At 41.9% G+C, this 23709-nt stretch overlaps 1 protein-coding gene across 1 annotated transcript in view; it reads left to right on the top strand.

The window, feature by feature from the left end:
* Positions 1-23709, top strand: part of LOC121880339 (protein shisa-like-2B) — a 95863-nt gene that overhangs the window by 4104 nt on the left and 68050 nt on the right. The window contains exon 2 of the mRNA XM_042387493.1: positions 13333-13504. Coding sequence (XP_042243427.1) covers positions 13333-13504 — 172 coding nt within the window. The remainder of the gene's footprint in view (positions 1-13332; positions 13505-23709) is intronic.

The following is a 23709-nucleotide window of genomic DNA, read 5'->3' as shown; positions in this document are numbered from 1 at the left end:
GCAGCGTGTTGTAGGGCCTTTGAGATTGCTACCAGTTCTGTTTGTAGGGTGGAGCAGTCATTGGAAAGTCTCCATTGGAGGGTCTGACCTTGGGTGTAGAAGGCCGCTCCGGATCTATGATGTTTTGGGTCCACCGAGCCGTCTGTGAAGTATGATGCTGCACCAGCCGGTGTCTCGGTGGCTATGGCTTCGAGAGTTATTTTTTTGAGGTCCTCCTTCTGGAGGTTGGCTTTACTATCGTCTAGGTCGGTAAATTTGAGTGTGGCTGGTGGAGGGCTCCATGGTGGAGGAACAGCGTAACCATTGTCTCGTGTGTCTTGGTTGTTCTTGACGAGTGTTTCTACTTGCAGGTGTCGGATGACCTCGCTTGCCTCGTGCGACCAGGTGGCCCCTCGCACTCTGTGGTCGAGGTGGAGGGAGGCACTGATTCGAATCTTGGCAACTGTGGGCTTGTCTGCTCTACAGATTTTGGCGAGGAGACCGGCTGTCACCTGCTTGACTCGTACTGCCAGGGGTGGTAGTTCGGTTTCCATTTGCAGATTGCAAATTCTGGTCCACATGGGTGCTCCGAGCATGGTCCTGAGAGCATTGTTTTGGATGACTTCTAGCTTAGCTATTTGGTCTTCTCTCAGTCCGATGAGTGCTGGAGCACTGTAATCTACCAGCGATCTGATGGCGGCCGTGTAGTAGGCTTTGAGCACATGAAGGTTTGCTCCTGCGGATTTGCTGGTGAGCGACCTCATTATATTGTGTCTGCTCTTCGTCCTGTGCCTGAGATACTCGAGTTGCGGCTTGAAGGTGAGTTTCTGGTCAAACCAGATTCCAAGACACTGGTGGGCGTTGGTCCAGACTACCGGCGTGTTTTGTATGGAGAGCATCTTGTCTGGTGTGTCTGTGCAGATGGCCATCGCTTTCGACTTGGCTGGATTTATCTTGAGTCCAAGTCTGTTGCACTCCTCTTCTATAAGTTGGAGTGCGTGTTGCGTGTTGGCTAGTCTGTTCGATCCTCTTACTATAAGATGTAAGTCGTTTGCATAGCATAGGAGCTTGGCTGTTTGTCTGAAAGGAAGTTTGACTAGATTTTCCATCAGGACATTGAACAGCATTGGACTGAGGATGCCTCCTTGTGGGGTTCCGTTTTCATGGACCCTGTAGCTTGAGGTTGCTCCCTGAAAGCGTACTCGTGCTTCTCTCTGTGTGAGGTAGTTCTGGATCCACCCCAGCAACCTACCTTTGACGCCTTTTTTAGCGAGCGTAGTTGTAATGGCCAATGGATTTGCTAGTTCGAAGGCTTTCTCCAGGTCGAGGAAGACCACCAGAGCTGGTTTGTTGTCCACTGTGGTGAGTATCTCGGCGATGTTGTTGCCTGTGCCGGTGTTCACGGTGTAAGCAAAGATGTGAGGGTGTGGGCTGCCTACTTTCCACTTGAGTCGGTTGAGAGCCATTCTTTCTCCCGTCTTCGCTATGCAGCTGAGAAGGGAGATGGGCCTCGGTTTGTCTGGTTCTCTGGGCTTCGGAATGGGCTGTATATCTGCCTTCTTCCATTCCGGTGGGAGTCTTTGTGCTGTCCACGAAGCATTGATGGCTTGTAGCAGAGCCTCGTGTCCGGCTGTACCGGCATGAGAAAGCATGGAGTAGGTTATCCTGTCGGCCCCTGGAGCTGTGTCCTTGCTTCGTTTTAGCGACTTCTGGAGTTCTTGCTGGTTGAATGGTCTGTCAGTGTCATCTTCACTGTTGCAGGCCTCTTCGATCATCTGGAGTCTGACCTGTCGCAGACGCCGTTGTGTCTCCTCCGCCTGTCTCGGGAGGTTTTTCGTTGCTGCTCGGTCAGAGAACAGTTTTGCAAGTCTCTCGGCTTCCTCTTCTGGGTTGGGATGGGTTGGTGGTGGTGGTGTTGCCTTCCCAGATGCCCTTCGGATCTGGGCCCACATCTTGCCAAGGGAGGTGTGCTCGTTCAGTTCGGAGCACCACTTGAGCCAGCTTACGTTTTTTATTTCTTCCTTCTCTTCCCTGGTATCCTTAACTATGACTTGCAGGAGATGTCTGTTTGTTTCCGTGGGATGTCTCCTGTAGTTTCTTCGGGCCATGTTCACTCTGTGGTTGAGTTTTTTCACCCTGGGACAGTAGTACCAGTAATCATTGTACTTTCTTGATGTGGGTTTTGTTTTTGGGATAGCCTCTTCTGCCGCTTGGTGAAACGCCTCGACCAATTGGTGGTGGAGGGTTGTCTCATCCACGGGTGCTGCGCCGGCCGGCTGTGATTTTTCGCGCCACTAAGCCAGGTGTTTCTTAAAGAGTCCCCAGTCTGCCTTTTGGGTATTGTATCTCCATCTCGGGGGGGGTGGAGTGGGGAGTTTGTTCACCTTCAGCGTTGTTAGGGTGGCGAAGTGGTCGCTGGTCAGCGTGGGGTGTATCTGCCAGGAGGCCGAAGGCTGTAGTGCACTGGAGACGAAGGTTAGATCTAGCCTTCCTCCCCTAGTGTGGGTGGGCTCTCCGGTGTTCAGGAGGCAGATCTCGGGTGTATCTTGAAAGGTGGTGTATAGGTGTAGGCCGTCTTCATTTGTGGGGCTTGCCGAGCTTAGGAAGGGATGATGTGCGTTGAAATCCCCTCCTATGAGTGTGGCGTGGTCAGCGGCCGAAGCAAATAATTGAGTAACCTCCAGTGAGCCCCTTGGGTTCTTGTAGATGTTGTGAACAGTTAATTCCCGTTCTTGGAGGGTTACTTTGACGGCCTGTGTCTCGATGTTTTCCCCACATGGAAATTGCTGCGTGACATCGGCGGAGGGTATGCTTGACTTGACCAAGATCATACATCCTCTTGTTGACGCCTGCGTGAAATGCCTCCTGTATGTCTTGTAACCGCTGAATTTGAAACAGTTGTGTTCTTGTAGAAGTGTTTCTTGTAGCAGTATGATGTCAAGCTTGTCCTTGGCTGCTGCTTCTTGTAGGAGGTGTTTCTTGTTTTTGATGCCCTGAGCATTCCATGTTAGGATGTTCAGGGTGCTGATGTTTTCCACCACTGTTTCATCGGGGACTTCTGGTGGTCCTCGATGGAGATGTCCAAGTTTGATTCCAACTGGATCAGGTTCATATCTTCGTGTTCTGTGGTTTTTGCCTTCTGGGCCGTGGTTCGGTTCAGGGGAGTTGAAACGTCCAGTTTCTTTCTGGGAGCTGTCGGTATCTTGGGTTCTCTGGTGGCCTTCTTCGGTGTAGAGTGTACCTCGGCTGTCACTCGTGTGAGGACCGGCGTGGCTTCCTCCACTGAGTTGGCTGGAGCTGTGGCGACTTGCCCGAGGACGCTCCCCATGAGTATTTGGAGCTGTGTGGGTTGGATCTTGTGGCCCAGTAGTCCGGCTAGGCCCTCCGCGAAGGTTGTCAGTACCTTGGCTAGGTCTGATACGTGTATCATTCCTTCTGGTGCCTTGGTGTGTGCTTCTTTTGTCTTTCTCGTGGTTGTCGTTGTCTGCTGCTTGGGTGGCTGAGGTGTGGCCGTAGTGAGGCCAGGAAACTGGGCTGCACTTTGGGTGTTGACTGGCTGAGGAGGTTGTCTTTGTTGTTTTGGCCTTTGGGTTCCCCACACGAAGGTACTTGGTGGGGCTGGTGTGTAGGCGGTGGGGGCCGGTCTTGCTGCTGGTCGGTTTGCCTGGACCCTCTTTGTTCTCTCGGAGCATCCAGGATTCCAGGCGTGGTGTTTGCCCCCGCAGTTGGCACACTTGGGGGCAATTTTTTCCCCATTTTTCAACTTGGTGAGGCAGGAGTGTGTGCCGTGCTTCTGTGCGCAGACTGCGCAGATTTCCTTGTACGTGCACCTTGTCTGATGGTGCCCGTATTTCTGGCATCTGAAGCACCGCAGGGGCTCTGGGACGAAGGGCCTCACTTCGTAGATCCCCCAGGTTTTGAGGTCTATGGTGCTGGGGGGTGAGCCGTAGTGCGTTATGAGCACTTGTTTCGTGGTGGCCGTCTTGTCGGACAGGGGAGAGCATCTCTCGGCTTTTAAGATCTTCGGGTGGTTCTCCAGGGGTTCGAGAGGTAGTTCCTTTGGGTACCGGAGGACTACCGACTTCATCAGTTTCTGGGCGGGGTCCAGCTTTGTTGATGCAACGGTGGTGGTGTTTTGCAGGTAAGTGTCGAGGGTGGTGGCGGAGTCCTTGTCTTTGGGGTGAATAATCATCTCCCCCTTTAGGTTGGGCCGCACTGAGAACTTGGCCAGTGGATTTAGCTTTTCCATCTCTGTGACGGCGGCATATGTTGTTTTTGCGTCCGTTTTCGTGATCCGGAATTTTGGCAGTGTCGTTGGAGGTGAGCTGGTGGTGGTGATGGGTGCCTTTTGGGCTGCTTGACGGCATTCGTTTCCCGAAAAAGCACGTCGGCGTTTCTTGTTTTCTACCTTCGTCCAGTTGTCCTCAGTGGCGGTAGCAGTGGTGGTGGAGTTGTTGGAGGTGGTGGCAGTGTTCTTACTTTTCAGGGCTTCATTGAAGGCGCGTAACTGGTCCGCTTTCTCTGTGCGAAGCCTGTCGTAGTTCGGGTCGTCAGGTTGGCGGTTCAGGCGGGGGTCGCGGTTAGGAGGGCGTACGCGCTCCATAACCGTTTTTTTTTTTTTAGATCCTACCTATTCCGGTTGAGTAAATAGCAGAGGAATTTCAGCACTCCCAACTGGCTGGTGGTCGTAGAGTGGTTCCTGAGCTTCTCTCCCGGAGCCCCGTTGGGGAAGCCTACTTCCTAGTGTATGTGACTGCTCACTTATAGACGTAACTCGTAACAATGGTTTTAAATTAGACAAATTTAGATTTAGGCGTGAAATAGGTAAACACTGGTTTGGAAACAGAGTAGTGGATGAATGGAACAAGTTACCATATATCATCATTAACTCGAATACGCTGAATTGCTTCAAACATAGGTTGGATGCTCATATGAGCAATAGGGGTTGGGTGTAAACGGGACTGCCCAGTATGGGCCAATAGGCCCGCTGCAGTTTCCTCCATTCTTATGTATGTTCTTATGTTCTTATGACGGAGTTCTTGATAATACTCCACAATCATAAAGACATCTACTTTTGGTAAATTTCTTTCATCTTCCTTGATGAACCCTGGAAGTAGTTGTCCAACCTTCTTGGCTGATCGGCTCTGTAAATAAATATCATTAGATAATTTATTGTGCTTTCCTGTGTAATACATTAATGCTATGTTAAATACATAAATATTACTAAGCACATTAACTAATTCAATGGTCTTTAGTTGCCCCTACTATAAATTTCATATTACTGTATAAACATTCCAAACAATATTGGTATTATTTTGTTTTTGGTCATCTGGGGAACCTTATGATTCTAACTTTGGGATTAAGTACTTTAAACAATAAGGCACATTATCTCTACGGGATTTCTATCGCAAAACATTTATCGACAGCATAAGAAAATACAGGTCATATGATAGGTTTGGTTAGGTTAGGTTAGGGTATGATGAGTTATAAGTTATAAGGTTAGCTTAACATCCATCGGTAAGGGGCGGGTAGTAACTCAAAACTAGTGATTTCCAATAGAAATGAAGGTCAAAATCGTTCATAACACGTCGCAAACCATCAGAAAATACATAGTCTGCATGTCTAAGTACAGGGATGACCAAAACTTAAAATTTATCCAATATAGCCTATCTCGAATCTAAACATCCAAATACTTATGGTAGTTAAAGTACAAATTTATCCATTAATTAATATAAATGATGATATACCCCAATGCATTTTCAAAACAAAGTCCAGACAATGTCATTACTTCTAAATTGATTCATATCCCCATCTAGTACTGATGTACTCTGTAAATGCACTGGAAAAAAAAAGAGAAAGTCTACCAGGTAAGAATACATGACAGCTGAGAGGGTGTGAACAAGGGAGTTTTTTATGTCCATAAGCTGCTCTTCAAGGCACATTTCTTCACTTACGAAATTTCCATGACTTAGACCATAAAAAACACCCTTAAGACTTACTTGAACATGGTATTTGAGGTCTGAAGAGGCCACCCTTTGTACTACCTCCAACTGCAACAGTGAGTTTGTTGGAGAACGTCGTCTGCGGGGAAACTGGTGACTCATTGCAAATGGCGACCCTGTTTCTAGAGAAATAAACTTATCTCGACTATTATAGTAGGACTTTAAACTTTTATTCCACATTATATATACCGTATCACTCTACGAATGTGGCAGTGTATTTCTTCTGTTTACTCAGAACCGACAATCCGTCCATTCACCCGCAAACGTGATACCCCTTCTCTCAGCTGCCCATCTGAAATCTTGGACATTAATGAATTTTTTTTTGTGATGGAAATTAAGTTCAGCTTTGAATCTCTTCTTTGTGATTGCTGTTAGCTAGTTCGTCCCCTACCTCAACATTATTAATGAGGTTTTCTTTGTTTGACAGAACTAAATTGAGTATATTATTACCCAGGGTGGGTTCGTCTTTAAGTTGACGAAGGAAACAGTCCTGAACTGTTTCAAGAAACTCCTCTGATTCTATGTTACCTGTAAGGTTGGTCCAATGTAGTTGACTAAAGTTAAAGTCGCCCTTTTTTTATAAGATTTCAGAGTGAAAGTATTTTGAATAAAAAATCGAGATAACTTCAAAGTAAAACAACTATCTTATCCATTCTGCCATGCTGGAACTAGTGGAAGAAGAAGCCTCATTCATGCATATAGCTCGATTGGTTTCTTAGTTATAATCTTTTCCCATTTAATAAAGTAAAAATTTACCATCCCATCATATTTCTCACCTCAAAATTAGTGCTCGAGTTAGTGATGAAGATGGGTAACTTGTTCCACTCATCGACTATTCTATTTCCAAACTAGAGTTTACCTATTTCATGCCTCATTCAAAATTTATCTAATTTAAAACCATTGCTACGAGTTCGCTCCTGGTTGGATATTTTGAGTACCTTTGTAATGTCACCTTTGTTTAACCCAGACTTCTTCACTTTACGTCTCTCAAGGAAGTGATAATTAAGATGCTTTAATCTGTCTTTTCACTCACGGTTCATAATGCCCGGAAATAGTCTTGTTCTCCTACTCTGAATGCTTTCTAGGAGTTCTATATCCTTTTTATAGTACGGTGACCAGAACTGGATAGCGTAATCCAAGTGAGGTCTCACAAAGGCAAGTTATAGAGTTTTAGAATAATCTCGCTAGTCTTGTAACTAACACTCCTTTGTATGAACCCAAGTACTTTGTTTGCCTTGTTTCGAGCAAATATGTATTGTCGTTTTGGTTTAAAATTCCTACTTATCATTACACCTAAATCTTTCTCACAGTCGGATTTCTCCATAACAATATTGTTCATCTGATAACTAGTTTCTCTGTTTACAACTCCTAGACTAAGTACTTTACATTTGTCCATATTAAATTTCATCTGCCATTTTTTCAGACCATGATAATTTTTTTTAGATCTTCCTGTAGTTTTGCGAAGTCATCGTCAGATTTAATTGCATGCCCTATTTTAGTGTCATCAGCAAATTTACTTATGTTACTCTACGACTTTATCTATGTCGTTTTTAATATAATTAATAGTAATGGTCGAAAAACTGAGCCTTGGGGTACTCCACTAGTGGCTTTAATCCAATCGGATTTAGTGCTGTTAATTCTGTTTCCTGTCCTGTAACCATGCCCTAATTTATTATAGAATATCTCCTCCAGTTCCATGAGCCTCCACTTCACATATTAGTCTTTCGTGCAGGACCCTGTTGAAGGTTTTGCTAAAGTCGAGGTAAACCACATCATAATCATGTCCGCCGCCATCGACTGAATCGAAAACAATTGAAAAGAATGTTAATAGATTTGTGAGACATAAACACCCACTTGTGAAGACCTACCTGTTGGGAATCATTGATCAACTTGTGCTTGTGAGTGTGATTTCGAATAGAGTTTGAAATTAGTGCTTCCAGCAATTTGCCTACAATTGATGTTAAACTGATTGGACGGTAGTTAGAGGACAGTGATCTATTTCCCTTCTTGAAAATCGGTATCACATTCGTTATCCTCCAGGATTGTGTTACTACACCCGTTTCTAATGACATGTTAAACAAATTTGCTAAGATCATACTTAGTTTTACCTTACATTCCATTAATACTTTGGCAAATATCTCATCAGGAACTGGTTTGTCTATTTTTTACTAACACCGTTATTAGTTATTACTATCTCGTTTAATCTACTTTCTTAACTATTTCTGTATATAGTCAGTGTCTCAAGTATCATATTTAAATTATCTGTGTTGTAAACAGATGAAAAATATCTGTTCAGACTATTACTTATTTCTCCGTTGTTATCAGTTAACTGACTGGTATCTGATTATATTGTTGTGTTCTGACCTCATGCAGATGTGTTCTGACCTCACTAGGGGAAAGGTCACGGCAGGGTTAGCTCCCGAGGGATAATTATCATATATGGCCAGTGCTATGTGTGGTCTGGGGTGTTCGAGTTTGTTGGCCAAGCTGGAGAGAACCAAGGAAGAATTGGAGAGGGCCAAGGAAGAAATAGAGAGGGCCATGTTGAAGAACCTGAAATTAAAGGAAGAGTTGGAGAGGATGAAGGAAAGGGCGGGACAAGGAAAGCCAGTGTCTGACTAAAAGTCAAGCGAGTGGAAGGTTGTGAGTAGAGGGAAGACCAAGCTGGTGATGAAAAAACACACCAAGGATACATCAACAACGTCATCAACAGCTAAGTGTACCAACTCGCTCAGTCCCTTGATAGACGAATTGGAAGTTAGTACAGTCAGGGACAGGGCGGACAAGGAAGGTATAAAAACTTTAATTGTTGGTAACTCACAGGTAAGGTACTTGGAAAGGGCTTTTTGTGGTAAAAACCAAAATAGGATGAGGGTGTGTTTGCAAGGAGCTGGGATGGGGGATATAATTGACAGGATGGACAATATCTTGTCTGGTAATGGGAACGAACCCATTATCTGCCTCAGCGCAGGAGGCAATGATATTGGCCTGTGTAGGAGAGAGGAGCTTCTTGATAAGTTCAAGGCAGCTATAGATCTATTAGGACTAAGGGAGGTATCCTTATCATATGCTGTGTCCTGCCTAGAAGGAGAGTTGGCAGTGAATGGTTGTCAAGGGCAGTTGGTGTCAACGACCGTCTTGACAGATATTGCAAGTCAATATCAGTCCCATTCATTGATAACTGGGACAACTTCTACGGCAAAAGGGACCTTTATGCTAGAGATGGGGTGCACCTGTCTCGGGATGGGGTGGCAACCCTGGCTGGGTCTCTAGAGGAGGCATTTCAAAAGATATCGAAGTCTTTAAACTACTAGGGGAACATATGGGCACGGGGGTGGAGACTGCAGTGGGAGCGGGTAAACAAAGTAAAAGGTTACAGGGAAATAATGTTAGGAATGATGACAAAGCTAAATTAGACAGCGAGTTAAGACCGAAACTCGGTAAAGGGAGGACTCAGAACACAACTAACCTAAATGTCTACTTCGCGAACAGTAGAAGTATGAGAAACAAAATGCATGATATTCGGGCCTTGGTATGTACCGAAAAAATTGATATAATAGCATTCACTGAAACATGGATCAACCTAGACTCACGTGAGTTACCTGTCGAATACCAAATTGCTGATTACAAATTGCTTCATACCGATAGGCTGTCCAGGAAAGGAGGAGGAGTAGGAATCTATGTCAGGGATAATCTGAAGTGTGAAATAAATAAGGAAATAAAAACTGAGCGGAATACAGAAACAATTTGGATAGAATTAATCGACGGTAGGGAAAAATTAATCATAGGAGTAATATATAGACCTCCCAATCTTGATAGAGTTAATGAGTGACTTATCTGGGATGAAATGCACAGGGCTTCCATACACAACAAAGTCTGTATAGTAGGCGACTTTAACCTTTCCCAAATAGATTGGACTGACCTTATGGGTAACTCAGTATCAGAGGATTTCCTCGAAACGATCCAGGACTGTTTCCTAAGTCAACATATAACCGAACCCACTCGGGGTAATAATATACTCGATTTAGTTCTGTCGGACAGAGAAAAAACCTCATTAGCAATGTAGAGGTAGGGAACGAACTTGCAAACAGCGATCACAAAGTAATTAGATTCCAGTTAGATTTTCAGGTCAGACGTAAGAAAGATTCCATTAAGTCCCAGATTTCAGAAGGGCAAACTCTGATAGTTTAAAGAGGCAGCTGAGAGAGGGGGTGTCGCGTTTGGGCGTCAACCTGACAGATGACACAGACCTGATAACGAGATCTGAGATTGCCGAGTTCCACGAAAAATTAAATAATGAGTTACTTAATGCACAAAGGCAGAACATACCATACAAAAAACTCAGATCAGCCAACAATGACCCTAAATGGATAAATAATTATTTAAAGAACATTATTGGCCAAAGGAAGGCTATAGGTATAAGGATAAATCGTGGCGAAATTTACCTCCGGGAGTATAAAAAGGTATTGGCTGGTAGGGTTAAGACCGAGATAAGAAAAGGAAAGAGAAATAATGAACTGAAGATAGCAAGGGAGGCGAAGACAAACCCCAAAGGATTCTACCAAATGTATCAAACTAAAACACGTGATAAGATTGGACCAATACTTTCAGATACTGGCGAGCTAACTGATAACGACGGAGAAATGAGCAATAATCTGAATAAATATTTTTCAACAGTTTTCACCACAAAAAATTTAAACATGATACCCGAGGCACCGACTCTATGCAGAGACAGTGAAGAAAACAAATTAAGCGATATAGTTGTGACTAGTAACGACGTAAATAAGCAAATAGACAAACTGAAGCCTAATAAGTCACCTGGTCCCAATGAGATATTTGCCAGAGTTTTATAGGAATGTAAGGAAGAGCTTAGTATGCCCTTAGCAAAGTTGTTTAACATGTCCTTAAAAAGAGGCGTAGTACCAGAATCCTGGAGGATAGCGAATGTAATATCAATTTTCAAGAAGGGGGATAGATCACTATCCTCTAACTACTGCCCAATCAGTCTAACGTCTATAGTAGGCAAATTACTAGAATCAATCCCGAGGAGTTAAATCGGCCATGTCCTTTCCTCTAGCGAGGTCAGCACACAATAGAGCAAGGTCAGCACACAATTTGAGAGTAGTTTGACTAGTTGAGACTAGATGAGACTAACTTGAACAGGCAGGGAGTGTAGTAAACAATAGCATACACCAATTCCATAGTTTGGTTTGAGTATAGAGTGAGCAGTCCTTTACAGAACCCATGTATTAAGACCGAATATATTATGAGAAGGTTCAAATGTTAATTCTATATCCTAAGTCTCATAGTAGTTTTGTAATAAAAATATAATATTGTATGAGTGAGCCTCAATGAAGAATGGCTTAGTCCGTATATGGTCACTTATTTTTCAAAAATTGGTGGCTTTATTACATATTGGCAGATACAAATATTTTCTTAAACCCAACCCTGATAAATTGCAAGTCGACAATCAAATATGGAACATTAGGAATGTCACGGGGTAGACTTTACGGTAAAAAAAATGAATACAGAACTCTTAAGATACTCCGAGATTAAGATTAGGTAAGAAAGTTAACTGTAAGTTCCACTCATGAACAAAATTGTAAGTTGTGATCCTGAGGAAAGTTATGCAAAGTTAAAGGAATCGCTGTTCAAATAAGAAAATGAAAAAGAACACTGTTGGCACACAACTGTCTTTCCATGTGTATCACTCCTCTTCTGTGTGTCTTTCGACATGTATCCTCCCCCTATAAGTGCCCCGTGTACCACTCCTTCCCTATGTGTCACTCCACGCGTATCACTTCTCCCTGTGTTTCTCTCCACATGTAGCACTCCTCTATGTGTGTGTTCATGTGAATCTCGCTCCCTTTTTGTTTTCTCCACGTGTATTACTCTTCCCCAATGTGTCTCTCCACGTGTATCACCCCCCCCTATGTGTCTCTCCATGTGCATCACTCCTCCCCTATGTGTCTCTCTACGTATATTACTCCTCCCTTTATGTGTCTCTCCACGTGTATCACTCCTGCCTTCTGTGTCTCTCCACGTGTATTACTCCTCCCCTGTGTGTCTCTCCACGTATATTACTCCTCCCTTTATGTGTCTCTCCACGTGTATCACTCCTCCCTCATGTGTCTCTCCACGTGTATCACCCACCTATGTGACTCACCATGCGCATCACTCCTTCCCTGTGTGTCTCTCCACTTGTATTACTCCTCCCCTATGTGTCTCTCCACGTATATTACTCCTCCCTTTATGTGTCTCTCCACGTGTATCACTCCTGCCTTCTGTGTCTCTCCACTTGTATTACTCCTCCCCTGTGTGTCTCTCCACGTATATTACTCCTCCCTTTATGTGTCTCTCCACGTGCATCACTCCTCCCTTATGTATCTCTCCACGTGTATCACATCTCCTCATTATATAGATTACTCCTCCCCCCCCTGTAAAAAAAATGTAGGAGAGAGAGAGATGGTGGCCAGCTCTTAATGAGAAGTTGAAGCACAACTGAGGAAAGGTCCTCACTAGGTAGGTGATTGAGGGATAGTGCAAGACAGAGTGACAGAGGGGGGGAGGGGTAAAAATGAGAGAATATCAATAGTAGTCACTGGACCGAGGTTCATTGGAAGGCCAACTGTATATAACCTGCTTTATTTAAACAGATCCAATTAATGGGTCATACAAAGTAAAAAAATTCTATATCTGACTTTATACCAGAAATAACATACTGACATTTCAATAGGAACCAAATATTAAATTACATGTTCACCGGTTAGATAAACAGTCAAATCCACCCGTGGGTATTGAAACCTGCCAGTTAGAGAATGGAAACACACCCTTTCTCACGCAAAACCACCTAAGACTGTACTTTCAAACTGTATAAATATTCGTTATAACTGGGTTTTTTTTTTCACCAATCACACAGGACATAATCTATGTTATCACATAGAAGGCACAGTGGTATTAGTTCAACCCACTATACGGATGTACCCTGTAAACCCTTGTTGTGGGATACACCAAGGTCCTCAAGTTCCTGCAGAGGTCTTCTGAGAACGTATAGACAATACCTGTACCACTTGGTAGGAAGACACATGGTTATTCCTTTCTTGACATGATATAAATCGTTATTGGTCCCAGCGGCAATCTTCAGTAACATTTGTGTCATCTAACACGGACAGGGGGTGGCTGGGTGGTGAATGGGTAGCGTTTCACTACATGAGGGACCCTTCACACCTGTGTTTCTCCCACATTGATCACTCACACCTTTGTTTCTTTCACATATGTCTCTCCCAATTAGATTACTCACACCTGTGTATCTTTCTTATATAGGTTACTCACACCTGTTATATCTCCACAGTACTGGGGGAGGACTACTGCTCGGGCTACATCGACACCTTCGGCAAGTGGAGCAACGGGTTCCCGTGTCCGAGTCTGGAGTCTGAGGAGCCAGTCTACTGCTGCGGCACCGACAACTTCAAGTACTGTTGTACCAAGCGTGACATGCACGCCCTCACCCACGATATACCCCAGTACGTCCTCTGTGTGTGTGTGTGTGTGTGTGTGTTATACCTATTGTGATACGTCCTGTGATCAGTGTATGTGAATGAATTTTGAATTTTGTCCCGGGTAGCAAGTTTACTGCGCACAATAAGGATTACAGAGAAGAGGTCACAAAGGATGTTTAGCAGACGCCCGTGGTCAGGCTATTATGGTGTTGAATGTTACAGGTTATTTCTAGTCCATTGTTTGTTTAGTTATGTACATAGGAGTTATATTGTTTATCAGGTGCAAAATGTGAATATCCTTTTAAAATATCAGCTATCTTGCCATCAGAGATGAAGTGTTGTGTCATTGCACCTGATCCTGAAAGGTTCTATTTACTCACGATCTAGGATACAGTGTTAAAGCGTGTGGCCATATGTCTAGTCGCGCACTTTATATTTTGTCTTGTTCACATCTGTATGAAGGCCATTCTCCCAGAGGTACAATACATATATCGTGGCCTTAGTCTAGGGGTTACATTATCTTGAGTTTTACTAATCTTGTCACTTGCTCCATACATATGTTTTATTTGATAAATCTGATCATGGTAAACAATGTATTGATTAGTGCTTGTTTGTCCTTGGCTTTTTGCTTTAAATTCGTCAGCAAGTTCTTTCTTGGTTGCAGTTGTTAGGGTTTGTTTGCCAGACCCAGATTATATTCAATAGTGTCATTGTTAGAAGCAAGTTTAGCTCGGGCATCAACCCTGTCGTGTTCACTTAGGTCTATGTGAAAGGGGATTCACATCAGTTTTTTCCTGATACTATCGTCAGCAAGGCATGCATGTATGTCTGGCTTCAGAAACAAGTATGTGGCACTCTGGGTGGAGCGTGCTAAGAGCAAGTACAGTAGTGTTAACCGTGTAATGGTGTTGAATTGATTTTACGTAAATTTATACCAAAAACTTAATTTATATATTCCTAAAATAAAATTTTTACTGTGTGACAGAACTAGATAAGTTATCCTTCTGACTGGAAAGAAATGGCTAAGCAAATGGTAAACCATTGTTTAGATCAGGCATGAGCAACCTTTCCTCAGACATGGGCCGCATTATGATTTCGGTGTTTTTCTGCTGTTCAACCCACCAAAATTTATATCCTACTTAACCCAAAAGTAATGTTAATATTGTATTAGCACGGACAGTGAAACAGTTTATCGTCATGTCCACCTTACGATATTTTCAATTTACAATCAGTCTTTTTTCTCATTTATGAAGCAAATCCATCATAATATTCTCTTAATTAGTATGTTAATGTTACATCGCATTTAAAAGAAGATGAGTGAAGTAGTCTGTAAATACGTGTATTTATCCTTCGGTTTCAAGAATTTTTCTTACGTATGAGACACACCCACCAGAATAATTTTAACATTAATCTTGGCGCATGAGAAACTACAATGAAACAACCTATAGGGACATCCATTTAACTATTTTACATTATATATACACACACACACACACACAAATATATATATATATATATATATATATATATATATATATATATATATATATATATATATATATATATATATATATATATATATATATATATAGAACATAAGAAGTCTGCAATAGGCCGGTTGGCCTGTGCATGGCAGCTCCTGTCCAGAGTTACTACCACTCTCTATCATCCATGAATCTATCTAGCCTCCTTTTAAAACTCTCCAGCGTTCCAGCACTTACTACAAAGTTGCTAAGCTTGTTCCACTCGTCCACCACCCTATTTGTGAACCAGTTCCTTCCTATCTCCCTCCTAAACCTAAACTTATCCAACTTAAATCCGTTGTTACGAGTCCTATCATACTCGGATATTATAAGAACTTTCTCTATATCGCCCTTATTGATTCATTTCACCCACTTAAATACGTCTATCATATCTCCCCGCACTCTTCGTCTTTCTAGGGAATGCAAGTTTAGTTTCTTTAACCTATCCTGATATGGAAGGTTTCTAAGTCCCGGAATCATTTTCGTCATTCTTCGCTGCACCGACTCCAGTGAATTGATATCCATTCTATAATAAGGGCACCAGAACTGAACAGCATAATCGAGGTGCAGCCTGACTAGCGCAAAATATAGTTGCAATAAGACCTCTGCACTCTTATGACCAGGAAGAAGTCTGTTTAACAGGACTCGGGCGATAATGTTGGTAGCTATGGATAGCAGTGAGATCCTGCTGTAGTTGCCACAGTCTGACCGGACTCTTTTGTTTTTATAAATATTAACGACGGAGACATATTTCAGAGCTTGGGCGATTTCCTCCATTTCCCATATATTCTCCAGGAGAGAGTGGAGACAGCTGGTAAGCATAGGTCCTCCTGCTCTATACACCTCGGCTTGGATTCAATCAGGCCTGAGGCTTTGGGTTTTTTCATTTGTTTGCTGGCAGTGTGGAGGATAGCTGAGGTGGATCAGCTTTGGATGCTGAATGAACTGCTGGGTAGTCAGGACATCCACATCGGTGTTTTGGCTGAGCAATGAATGGCAGTGCTCTTTCCAGCGCTGAAGGATGCCTTCATCATCTTTAATTATGGAGTTACCATCGGATGAGCGGAGGGCGGGGAGGGGGGGGGGGCTATTCCACGAGTGATTGGCCCATAAAATTCTTTAGTGGAATTTAAAAATTCGCGCATTTTGTGCTGATCTGCAATTTTTTTTGTGTTTCACATGCTTTATTTTAAACCAGTCGTTCTTTAGATTGTTAAGTTTCCGCTGGGCCTCCTCTTTCTTTTTGCAGAAGGTATCAGCTTTGGTCCGAGACTGAGGGGTGTTCTACCAGTCAGTTAAAGCAGCACGCTGAACATCGACGAGTGCATTGATTACCAGGTCATTTTCATCAAATCAATCCTGGTGTATTCTTTCGATCTGTCCGAGGGTCTTACTGCAGGTGTTTATAATGACAGTGTCGAGAATATCCCATTCGGCACTGGGATTTCGGTTGTTTGTTGTCGGGTTGTTTATCAGCCCATGTTCGAGCTGATCTTTGAAAACATGTGGTACCGCTGTATCCTCCAGACGTTTAGAGTTAAAACCTTTTCTGGAGGCTTGTTGCCTTCGCCGTTTTCGGGCGACGTGAAGTGAGAGCTTGGCTCTGACGAGCCGATGATCAGTGTCCCAGTGGTCTGAGCCACGCATGGCACAGGTGATGAGGATATCTCCGCGATCTCTCTCTCCAACAATGTTGTAGTCAATGACATGCCAGTGTTTAGATCTTGGGAGCTGCCACGAGTCCTTGAAATTGTCAGCCTGCCTGAGCAAGATATTGATGATAGTGTGGTTGTGTGCAGCACACTTGCTAAGTAGGATTAGAGCATTGGGATTACACTTGCCTAGTCCATTTCCCCCTATGGTTCCCTGCCAAATGTCAGTATAGCTGCCAACTCTGGCATTGAAGTGACCTAGGAGCACAACCTTATCTTCTCTGGGGATAGAGGTTAGTACTTTGTCTAGGTCGATATAAAAGGCCTTCTTGATGTCATCCTCTGCAGCCAGTTTTAGGGCGTATGCACTGATGAAAAAGGCATGATGTAAGTGATTTAGTTGGACTCGAAGAGTCATTAGGTGCTCGTTGATTCCAATAGGCATTTCAGTTAGCCTGTGTCGGATGCGTTGGCGGATGGCAAAGCCAACTCCATAAATGAGGTTTCTCTCCTCAGAAGGCTTACCCTTCCAGAAGTAGGTTTAGCCAGTCCCGCGTTCTTTGAGTTGACCCTCGTCTGGGAGCCGGGACGCACTAATGGCTGCTATGTCGATGTTATACCTAGCCAGCTCTTTTGCCACAAGGGCAGCCATAAGAGGTTGTATAGTTTTCTTTTTTTTCATTTGTGATTTTTACTGTAATTTCACCCGCATAAGGATGACCTCTACTGGGTGCGTTTGCTCAGTCAGGTTGGTTTCTTAGGCAGGCTATGTTTAGGGCACCTTTTCTAGCCCCTCCCCATGTAGGGTGAGCAGAGTGGTTCCTCGAAAGGGCTGCTCAGTCGCAAAAACAGGACCGGATTGCACTGCTGCCTAGATTCCGGTGCATGAACGACCATCTTATCTGTGCCGTCCATGTGCAGAGTTGTGACTAGAGACTCCCGGCAGTCATCTCTGCCTGTTCCCATCGCCACTCGTCGATTGCCATAGGACTTTTTGGGGAATAGTAGTTTTGATGATGATGAGAAGTATGATCAGCTGGATGATGGTGCGTGTGAGTTAATTTATGTGGTGAGGCAGCAGCGCAGGCTGCAACCATTCATCTTGGCTCTCCCTTTTCCAGATCCAGTGGTACAAGTGTTGCAACAACTGGGGAGAGGGAGAGTTACAATAGACTGCCGATAGCCACATTTGTTGGGTTTCGCCTTAGTAGCGTGTCCATCAAGCATTGCCTTCGTCCTCTGGTGTAGTCTTTGGGTTCCCATGGTAGTCACCTCTTCCGCCTATACCGCCATTGGGGTCTTCTTCGATCTCTGTAAGCCTGTCTGCCTGATGCGGGGCTCCACAGCAGATTTTTCGTTTGGGTGTATTAGCCCCTGTCTCATGGCAATAACAATTACCCACCGGTATATAAATTTGGGTTAATACATATAATTAATATAATCCAATCACTCTACTGTAATTTATAAACTGTAAGGTGCCATGTGCTGCTCATGTGAAGGGAAATTCCTCTATCAGTAAGCCGACCTTGAGCATGTAGGGTCAGCCCAGCCTCGCCTGCAGAGCCTCCCCTCACAGGCACCAGTCTTGATTTGAGTCTCACGAGAATCGGACGGGTGACCTAACTCAGTCAAGCTGATCCCCCGTCCTTAACTAACACTCACAGCTTACAGTTTTAATTACGGTAAATATACAAGTAGTCTGTGACTAATATAGTTTTACAAATAAATGGAGAACAGACCATTTTGGGTTTGTAGCTTAACCCCTCAACTTATTTATATATAAGCCAAGTTAAGGGAACTCTACCTAAAGCTTATATATGGGGTTTACTCTTCTAGCCTACCAAGGTTAATCCGCAAGGCAGTGGGCAGAGGTTGGTACGCGCCAGAACGTGTCCACATGCCAGCGGGTCTATGCGCCGTCCCTCTGGGGCCCACTGCTACTCCGAGATCCCCCGCTGGTCTAGTCTGGGTCCACGAGGCACCTAGTTACCATGTGTTGGCACGAGGAGGGACAGCAGGAGTCTTGGTGGTGAAGAGGCTGTGTACTGACAGGGGAAGACTTATGAAAGTTGCTTTTTTTTTCGCCACGAGGACTAGACAGAGGAAGCGAGAGGAAGCAAGCAGTGCTTGTATCATAACACCAATGTAATGCTGCCACACTATATGCGTTTCACCACCCTGTGTGTGAACACACACACACACACACACACGCACACTCACACAGTTCAGAGAATGAACCCGTTTATCCCGTAATGCCGCCAGAGCTAAAATTGGTAGTCTGGATTAAAAGATATGTAACACACTATGGCTTAATATACCTTAAAACGATATATAATATGTCCTGGTAGGAGACAATGTACGGTATTGCTACTTTATAATGATGTACAGTATGTTCTGAGAGGAGAGATAATCTACCTGAGAGAGAGAGAGAGAGAGAGAGAGAGAGAGATTGAAATTGAACTTTAAATTGAAATTGAAATACTTTATTGACAATGAAACTATTACATCAAAAGGACAAGATAGTATACTACTCGCATTTTCACCTTTGCTATCCCATTCTGGGGTTTGCCAAAAGTTGTAAATGTTAATACAATAATTATTTTTACATAAATGAAATAGTTTATTTTGGCATGGACACTGTACTATATTAAAAGAACAAATAATTTCATCCTACACCAAATTTAATGTCATATCCTTGGAGCAAAATTTTTATACATACCAAGAATTACTTAATTTTTTCCATTATTAATCATCAAACAACCTTGTTTCTTTAAAGTAGTCATCTCACTGTTCCTCTATGATTGCATTTTTTCACATCCAAATACATAATGTTGTAGTGTATGTGCATCCCTAAGATGACACAGTTGACAAGGCTGACCCGCCCCTCCACTTTTCTGCCAGTAATATTTGTATCCTAATCTTAGTCTCATTATAACAGTATCAACAGATGGTAAGTTAGTCCCGTAAGTTACACTGGTGTTTTGTAAAACATACAAATAGTGCTGAAAACTCTCGCTACATATGGTAATCACTTCTCTTCTTGCTTTTTTCCAGTCCTCTTTTTTTCTTCTTTTAATTTCCCTCTTCATCGTTCTAATACTTACATTGCTTACAATATCTTTTCTGCAGATTTTTTGGCCAATTTGTCAGCCATTTCTTTTTTAATGAATCCCACATGTGATGGAATCCATGCAAACTGCACAGTACATTCCACTTCTTGCAGTACTATGACCAGTTGTTTACAGATATTAACAATAGAAAAGTGGCATGGATTTTTACTATGAAATGTTTCTTTACATTTCTATATAGCAACCTGGAGTCCTTCACATATGGCGTGTAGTTCAGCCAGCATGGATGAGGTGTTGTTACTAATAATTTTACAAACTGTTCCATCTGCATAACACTCATTGATAAAATATACCCTTATAAAAACACCACATTACGCTTGACCGTTACTTAATACTGATCCATCACAATATATATGTACAGTTTTTCGCCTGGTAAAACTATTGATTTTCTCTAAAAAGACATTTCGGAAATAACTGGGATGCCAATCATCTTTTTACCCCTCAAGCTGTAAAATATCTACAACAATGCATCCTTCTTGCCATGGTCTAAGCCTTAAATAAGTTTGTAATGAAATGCAATACTTATCTACTATATACTCCATCATAATATCTTAAAACAATCTTGCACACTTGGACATTTTGCCAAGATCTGTTTTTCATTTAAGCACATTATTGTCCGGGACAACCTTTTATCTCCTCTCCTAATGGTCCTAGGATTAGCGGCTACAGCAAGTTCCTTTACTCTATGTTCTATACTTGGTAAATCTAACTCCATTCTCATTATTTCTATTCTAGTGTTCCGTTGACAACCAAAAACAATTCTCATGGCCTCGTTTTGTATCACTTCAAGCATTTTGAACAACTTTCTTACAATACATTATAAAGATGGGAGCTGCATAGTCAATAACTGAACGTATAGTACTGATATAAACCATTCTTAAAATAGGAATACCTGCGCCATTTCCCTTCCATGCCATAGCTCTTAAAGATCTTTTACATGCACTCTCCAGGTATTGGATCTCACGTACTTTACTGTTGGACTTATACCCACTGTACATCCAAAGGTATTTGTAAACTTCAACTTTTTCTAGCCTTAATCTATCATAAATAAATCCCCTTGTTCATAATTTCTGACTTGCTATTTAGTTTTTTCATTGTTAATTACAAGGCCCATTCTCCAACAAAGTGTACTAAATGCATCTGAAGCCTCTCGCATGTTTCTTATACCTTTACACTGTCAAAGTATATCATCAGCATATATTATAACCTGTGTGTCTCCAGGAAATTCGTAGCGAGCCATTATGTTCATCAATATGTTAAAAAGGGTGGGGCTAAGTACACCTCCCTGTAAAGTCTCCACATCCATCTATCTTTCTTCTGAGTACCAACCATGAAACCATACTCTAGCCATTCTGTTACTCAAGTAACCCACAATCCATTTCAGCAACTTCCCAGAAATTCCTAAATTAATTAGTTCCTCAAGTATGACTTCTTTATTTGCCCTATCAAAGCCCCTTTTAAGTCTACAAAAGTCCTGCATGTAGCTTTGGAGTTATTCAAACACTTTACAACACAGTCTGCAGTACTTCTCCCTTTCATAAATTCATGTAAATTGGGCGCCAAGAAATTTTCAACTTTATACAACAAGCTGTTTAATAATATTCTTTCCATCATTTTACTAAAACAAGAGGTCAAAGATATTGGACAAAAATCTCCATTGTTCTTTGGTATTGGTACAATTACTGCTTTCTTCCACTTAAGAGGGAGCCTCCATTATAAGACATATTAAAGTCTAACAGGGGCCCTTCTCTAATACCACCGAGACAGTTAAGGGTATCATATCTAGTCCATCATCACCGGGTGCCGTAGAATTTCGCTTTTTAATCGCATATAATAACTCGCCTCTCGTTATAGGAACACATGCATCATCCTCTAGTGTACACTGGCTTTGTACTAACTCACGCCTAAGTCTGCTCTTACTTTGTAATGAGGCATGCACACTCTGAGGTAATTTGGCAAAACTAGGAGTTCCAGCCCATTTCTTAATAAGTTGACTGGCCCTGCACTGTGGGTCAGCGTAGCTGTTGCCCTTGCTTCGAACACCACACACTTTATTCACTTCCTTCCATATGTCACCCAAGCTGCTCTTGCCTTTAGCGATTCTCTTTAAAAAGTCTGTCCAGATTTCAGTACACATTTTTGCATCTTCTTTCAATACTTCCGGCAACCAATATCTTTTCCTCTTAATTAACTTCTGTATTTTGTTAACATGTATAGTAATTTGTAATGCAAAATGATCACTAAGCAAATCATTAACTATGTCAGCATTCACTCTTATTTCACATGTATTAAATCATACTACATAATCTAACCTTCCTCCATATATGTGCTATAGGCTCACGATTCCCCAAAATTAGAGTATCATCAAACTCCTCCAAGAAGTGTAACCATCTCCTTCCATTAATGTTGCTGGGTCCCATAGTACCCAGGACTTCGTGTCTAGCATTAATATCACCAACCAAAAAACTAGCATCATTAAATAGGCACTCAGGCATATCATCAATATCCAAACTTTGAGGATGTACACTGGGAAACCATATTCTCTAGCCCACCTGGGTCGGTGCTGGAGGTTAGTACAGTGTCCTTTCTCGACGGGGGCCCACTCTAACTATCATGAGGCAACACACACACGAACAACACAGTCATAGTACGGCTGTATAGATGATATTATGTATAAATATTGTATATGGCATTTTATACTCTGCATTATCTTCATTATATATGAAAACGAAGAAAAAATTACCATAGGTTGTAGTTACGAAAGTATGAATGGAAATAAACACTTCCAAACCACCCAGTGAATCCACATGTAGCTTACAGCACTTGTGGCCAGACCACGATGATTCCACCACACCCCATCTATATCTTTTATTTCCCATCATTCGCGTAACTATATGAAAGATCGTGTTTAATTTAACTATATTATTAAAAAATATTAAATTACATGTGGATCAGTAACTCCTCATTTGACACACGTGTAGTGTAATACTTTGACCATCCCAGCTGGACACATGGAGGCCCACGGTAACTCTCACGGGGCAACATCCTTGCATTTGTTGAGAAGAGTTAAATATGTTATTATATATATATATATATATATATATATATATATATATATATATATATATATATATATATATATATATATATATATATATATATATATATATATATATATATATATATATATATATATATATATATGTATATATATATATATATATATATATATATATATATATACAGTATATATATATATATATATATATATATATATATATATATATTTATATATATATATATATATATATATATATATATATATATATATATATATTTGTATATATATATATATATATATATATATATATATATATATATATATATATATATATATATATATATATATATATATATATATATATATATATATATATATATATATATATATCTTGATAAAATCACACGGGAGAATGGAAACAACGGAGTACCTTAGCTTTCGTCTTTATTCAAGACATCTTCAGAGGCAACTGGATTACATGGACAGAGAGAGGCTTAAATATACAGGGTGACCTTAAAAACATGAGGTCAGGTCATAATGATGACATCCACTAATCCACACACCAACACACACGTAGAGGAGCTTAAGAGAAGGGTGGTGACGTGACTAACCAGGTCAGGTCAGAAAAAAGGACCCACAAAATAACTATCCTACATCTAGATCAAAGGTTTTCAAAGCATTTTTAACCTTGGGCCACTGACAAATAAATTTATGTAACATATTATCAGTTTTGAACTGACCATCACTAAGGTTTATTGATTTTAATTCCTTAATCAAACTAGCTTCAACCAGAAGTCTTTCTGTGACACAAGATGATTTGAATACTTCTAAGCTTTTTTCCCAAGCAATGGGGTGATTATTATTC

The sequence above is a fragment of the Homarus americanus genome, unplaced genomic scaffold (assembly GCF_018991925.1).
Source record: "Homarus americanus isolate GMGI-L3 unplaced genomic scaffold, GMGI_Hamer_2.0 scaffold20930, whole genome shotgun sequence".
Lineage (NCBI taxonomy): Eukaryota > Metazoa > Arthropoda > Malacostraca > Decapoda > Nephropidae > Homarus > Homarus americanus.
Note: the sequence above shows the minus strand (reverse complement) of the source record. Positions and strands in the feature narration are given on the sequence as shown.